General features: G+C 40.5%; 1 protein-coding gene across 5 annotated transcripts in view; it reads left to right on the top strand.

Annotated features, from left to right (window-relative positions):
• Window positions 1–6,000, top strand: part of Rfc1 (replication factor C subunit 1) — a 77,932-nt gene that overhangs the window by 12,342 nt on the left and 59,590 nt on the right. For all 5 annotated transcript variants that reach the window (XM_028765252.1, XM_028765255.1, XM_028765254.1 and 2 more), the window contains exon 2: window positions 5,599–5,727. In XM_028765252.1, coding sequence (XP_028621085.1) covers window positions 5,599–5,727 — 129 coding nt within the window. The remainder of the gene's footprint in view (window positions 1–5,598; window positions 5,728–6,000) is intronic.

Genomic DNA, 6,000 nt, shown 5'->3' with positions numbered 1-6,000 from the left:
TTTCTTTCTTTCTTTCTTTCTTTCTTTCTTTCTTTCTTTCTTTCTTTTTTTTTTTCCTTTTTGTTTTGTTTTTGAGACAGGGTTTCTCTGTGTAGCTCTGGCTGTCCTGGAACTCACTCTGTAGACCAGGCTGGCCTCAAACTCAGAAATCTGCCTGCCTCTGCCTCCCAAGTGCTGGGATTAACGACGTGCGCCACCACTGCCCACACCTTTCCATTTCTTGAGGAGCTTCTCTGTCTAGTCACTTGCACCTTCATTGTCAACTTTCAGATCACTTGCTGGAGACGGTTTTATGTTTCCCCCCTTCCTTGTTACTGTTTCTTTGATACTGTGTGTTCATTTAGCTTTATTACTAGCAATAGTCCTTTACCCGGGTGTTGTTACTCATTTCTTGCATTTGCAGACAGCTCAGCTCCTGCTTGCATATTTTTGTGAAGGCTTAAAGCTAGCTTGCTTGTTTTGCTTCATATTGGTGAGCTTTGCTGGGTGTCTGTCTTTGGGAGGAGGTGAGAAGCAGAAGGCCTGTTTCAGGAGGCCGTGGCCCAAAGTGTTGTAAAAACAGATATAATAGCATTGTCAACAGACAAGACTCTCTGAGCCCAAGTGATTATTAAATATTGATACCCTGCTTATCTAGAGTGTCCAAGCCTTGTGGGTAGAACCTGTAGAAGTGGCACTAAGCTTAAATTTTGATGACTATCACCTGATGCCCCTGCTAGTTATGGTAAGGCCTGGTTTAGGTGGTGTCCCTCAGGTCCTGTGCCAGCTATTTCTGGTACTCTCATGACCTTATGATTGCCATTGACTTCCCACCAGATTGTGTTTAACTCTGTATACTCACTTGTCTCCAAAGGAGCTTCACAGTATCTTGAGTCCTAGGCACTATGCCATCCTATAAGTGTGTAAGATCAAATGGGTCAAGGGAAAAATTGTTAATGGTAGGGTAAGTCTGTTTTTGCATAGTCCTTAGAGTTATGGGAATAGTGACTAGGTAGTTATCACTAGGTAGTCAGAGTCAAGTGGAAGGTTGGATGGGATTTGGAGATAGAAGACCAGGGTTCAGGTTCAGAGGTTTTAGGTGTGCCACTTGAATTGGCAGAAGGATTTTCTTTTTTCTTTTTTTTTCTGAGGGTTTTCTCTGAGTAGCCCTGGCTATCCTGAACCTACTTTGTAGACCAGGCTGGCCTCCAACTCACAGAGATCCATCTGTCTCTGCTTCCCAAGTGTTGGGATTAAAGACATGTGCCTCCAATCCCTGGCTTTCAGAAGGATGAGACAAGTGACATCATGAGGAAACTAAGGGACAGAAGAATGAAGTAACTCATTCAAAGTGTCCTTCCAGTAAGTGTTGAATTTGTCAAGACCTTGTTTTGTCTCACCTGTTCTACTTCCTCATTTAAGATGGGATTATGTTCTGATTATTTAGTAGAGGGATATGTTATTACCCTATTTAACTGTTTACCTCACAGGCTCATCAAAAGACATAAGTCTTTGTTGCTGCAAGTAAGGCATGAGGAATGTACTTAGTTTTCATTATCTCTGCTAAAATTAACTCTTGTGTCAGTTTTGCTTGATTTTTTTTTTTTTTGTATTGCTTGAATTTCCCTGTTTTTTAAACTAATATTCACCAAGAAAAAAAGGAGGGGTTACACTTAACTGCTCTCCCCTCCTGATTCCCTCCTTCTTCCTTTCTGCCTGGAATTCTCTGTGTAGAGTAATATGGCCTTGAACTCAGAGATCTGCCTGCCTCTGTCTCCCAAGTGCTGGAATTAGATGTGTGCTACTACGCATGCATGGCTCCTTTATACTTTCTGAAGATTTATTTTTAAAAATGATGTGTGTATCTGTGTGGGTATGTGCATGTGAGATCAGGTCTCCTGGGAGGCCAGAAGAGGGTTTTGGATCTATTGGCGCTGGAGTTACAGAGAGTTATAAGCCATGAGATGTGGGATCCAAATTCAGGTCCTCTGCAAGAGCAGTATATGCTTTTCCATTCCCTAGCTTTTCTTTTTCTATTTCTTTTAGAAATGTCTTCATTGGGTGAAAAGGTATTTGCATATTTTGTTGCTATTTGCACTTCTAATTTCCCTATTATTAACTTTTATTCAGTTTTCTGTTTGGTTGTCTTTTATTGATTTGTAAAAGCCCATTTATGTATTTCCATACATATTTTTGTGTATGGTATCTTTTGTTTCACTTTCTGTAGTCAGATTTTTAGTTAATTAACTTGTTTGAGTTATGGGCTCCCTTACACAGTTGAGACTGGCTTTGCTGGTCTTCTGCTTCCCCTTCCTGAATGCCACCACACTTGCCTTTCTGTGACGCTGGGCAGAACCCAGGCTTTCCTGCCTGGTAGGGAGGCACTCTGCTCACTAAACCACATGTCCACTCTAACTTTCTGTTTTTAAGACAGGGACTTAACTCTGTGGTAGTTGGGTGGCATTAAACTTACATTTCTTTTGCCTCAGCCTTCTGAGTGGAGTACAGGTGAGCATCTCCATGCCTGGGAAATCTGTCTTTATGTGTGTTTGAACATCATATTAGTCCGCTTAGAAAGTCTTGTCATTGTCAAAATTGTAAAAGTAAATGTAAAAAATAATTTCTTTTTCTTGGGTTGGCTAGATTAATTATCAAGAAAAGGCACTTGCTCTCAAGCCTGTTGACCTGATTTTGATTCCTGAGACCCATGTTGTAGAAGGAGAGAACTGACTCCTGAAGGAAAGTTGTCCTCGGACTTCCACAGATGTGTACTCATGTGCATATTCACACATACAGAAGAAAAAATGTGAAAAAAGAATTAGTTCCTTTTTAAAAAAGATGTATTTATTTAATGTATGTGAGTACATTGTAGCTACCTTCAGACACACCAGAAGAGGGTATCATTACAGATCTTATTACAGATGGTTGTGGGCTACCATGTGGTTGTTAAGAATTGAACTCAGGACCTCTGGAAGAGCAGTCAGTGCTCTTAACCGCTGAGGCATTTCTCCAGCCCCAATTAGTTCCTTTTTAAACTCACTACTCAGCAGAACTTTTACTGGCAGCTGAGAGAGGGGCTTGACCTTTTATTTGGTGTATGACTTGGCTTGTTCTGCATTTTCATTAAGGCTGCAATACTAGACAGAAAGTGTTACTCGGGAGAGTAAGGTGACCCCTTGTTCACCTTGCATGTTTATGCTTAAGGCCCACTGTCTCACAGTGGGGACAGTCCTGCACAGGTGATGTGAACAGCTTCCATTCTTGTGAAAACTTTGCAAACGTGTGGCTTTAGTGTATATTAGGACAGAAGAGGGAGCTGTGATTTCTCCACTCTGTGCTGCCATCAGTCTGGGGATGGAGGAGTAGGGTGGAGTAAGAGAAAAGAAATGTGAACAGACAGAGTGCAGGGCAGACTTTCCTATACATGCACAGCTGTTGCGCCAGTTGCTTCATTCTCAATATTTTGTTTTCTTTAATCTGTGGTCTAAAAAACAAGTTGAAAACCAGGACCCTATTTATTATAATTTTTTCTATGATTATTTTTTTGTGCATGTATGTATATGCTATGGTATAGGTGTGGAAGTCAAGACAACTTGTGGGAGTTGGTTCTCTCCTCCCTGTGTAGGCTTCAGGGGTAGAACTAAGGTCCCTGGGCTGACAGCAGGTGTCTTACCCTCCAAGCTATCTTGCTTTTTCCTAACTGTTAACTTAGGGTTTGGCTGGTTCTGTGGACTCACCAACATCATCACTGTGCTTTTCTTTCCTTTGTATGTGTTTCTAAGAAATCCCCATTGTTTGCATGAAGAATCACTGTACCATCTTAAAGAGGAGACTGGCTAGAAGCTGTCATTTCCTTCAGAAGCAATAAAGTATCAGCCTCAAGCTCAGTTCTTGGCAAATTATACATGTGACTGTGACTTTATTGCCTTATTCTTCACCACTTGACACAGATGTCTGTTTTGGAGTTTTATAGCCAAGGGCTATAGGCTTGTTTTATTCACTTTAAAATTTTTATTATTATTATTGTCATCATCATTATTTTGTGTGTGTGTGGTGTTTATGTGGGAGCACATGCTATATACATGTGGAGGTCAGAGGGCAATCTGTAGAGTTACTTCTTTGCACCTTTCCTTGGGCTCCAGAGACTGAGCTCAGCTTTTCCTTGCTGAGCCATCACACTGGCTTCCTTTTTATTCATTTATTTGTTTGTCTATTTTTGAGACAGAGATTCTTGTATCCCAGACTAGTCTGGAACTTGCTGTGTAGCTAAGGCTGGTCTTGAACTCCTGATGTTCCAGCCTCTACCCTTTTTTTTTCTTTTTTTTTTTTTTTTTTTTTGCTAAGCCAAAATGATAAGAGAAGCATGTTTAAACTTTAGAAAGGGTAGGTATAATGAATTGACTTTGTTTATCAGAAAACAGATTGAGATACTAATGAATTATCCAAGATCACTCAAGTAGAATGAACCTAGGCTTCTTGATTCTAAGGTTTGTTCCTTTCTATAAGTTTCTTCAAAACTAAATTTGAGAAAGGTAGGGTTTGGGTGTGTGGTGCATACCTATAACCCCAGCACTGAGGGGGAGGGCAGAAGCAGGTGACTCTTATGCAGTAAAGGCCAGCTGGGCCTATGTAGTGAGTTCCTGTACAGCTGGGGTACAGAGTGAAATCCTGTCTCAAAACCAAATAACAATTATACAAAAAAGGAAGGGATGGACAATGTGTATGTAAATAATAAGAAAACTGAGTGCTTTTAATGTTCAGTTATATTGTAAAGTTTTTGTATGATTAATTCAAATTCTATAGTTTAACCCAGGGTCATGTAATGAAAGAGCATTACAGTAGGCACTAGTCTTTCTTGTTAGAGTTTGAGAAGAATTATGTAGAGAAAAATCTTTCAACATTCTTAGTTTCTCAGAATGATCTGGGCTATATAACTCCCATGGCTGTGGGTGGTGCTGAGTGGAGTCTTCCCCTCTGCCTGGGATGATGGGATTGCTGTGTGCATTTTCAGTCACTACCTGCTACCTGCCTGTTAGAACCCTGCTGTCATTGTCAAAATACATTTTTAAAATGGTTTATTTTTATGTATTTGTATACCTTGTGTGCATCTGGCCCTCTGGTGTCAGATAGTGGTTGTGAGCCATTTAACCCAGGTCCCTTGCAAGAGCAGTAAGTGCTATAACCACTCAGCTATCTATCTCTAATAAAATTATTATTGTTTTTTTGAGACAGTGTTTCTCTGTGTAGCCCTAGTTGTCCTGGAACTCGTTCTGTAGACCAGGCTGGCCTCAAGTTCAGAGACCCACCTGCTTCTGCCTCCAAAGTACTAGGATTAAAGGTGTTTGGCACAACCACCAGGTAAGGATTCTACTTGTTTATTTTTGCCTTGTTTCTAATTATATTCTGAGGATTAATATTACTTTACATTAGAAAATTATTTTTAATTCCGGTAATTTTTATCAGATGGCTTTATTTATAAAAAGGATGCTGCTGAATATAGATGACCTTGCTGTGGAGAGACGACTTGGGATAGACCAGCTTGAGTAAGGTCGTCCTGTTAGTGACTGAAATTAGAATGTTACGTATTTAATATTCGCATGTTTCCTCTTCTGTTTTTAGGACATTCGGAAATTCTTTGGGGTTATATCAAGTGGAAAAAAGCCTGAAAATGAGACAGTAAAGAAGAATGAGAAGACAAAACCTTCAGAGGGAACTGTCAAAGGAAAGAAAGGAGTAAAGGAAGCCAAGGTCAGTCTGCACATCACGTTTGTCTGTGTGAGCTGTCCAGTGGGCTCTGCTCCTAACCTTGTAAGTGCAGAGTGCTGTAATGTTCAGTTTGATATACCAGGGAGGAAGAACACAACAGGCTCATCTGTCTAGCTCTATAGTTTGCTGTGTTCAGGCCTGTTGTCCCCTCCCAGGTCTCCTTTTTTAGTTGTTAAAAGTTTGCATTTTGGTCTGGAGAGTTGGCTCAGCGACTAAGAGCACAGGGTGTTTTTCCGTAGGACCCAGGTTCGATTT

This window comes from Grammomys surdaster, unplaced genomic scaffold, assembly GCF_004785775.1.
Source record: "Grammomys surdaster isolate TR1022 unplaced genomic scaffold, NIH_TR_1.0 150, whole genome shotgun sequence".
In the NCBI taxonomy this organism is placed as follows: Eukaryota; Metazoa; Chordata; class Mammalia; order Rodentia; family Muridae; genus Grammomys; species Grammomys surdaster.
The sequence above is the reverse complement of the archived record's forward strand: the minus strand, read 5'-3'. Positions and strand labels throughout refer to the sequence as shown.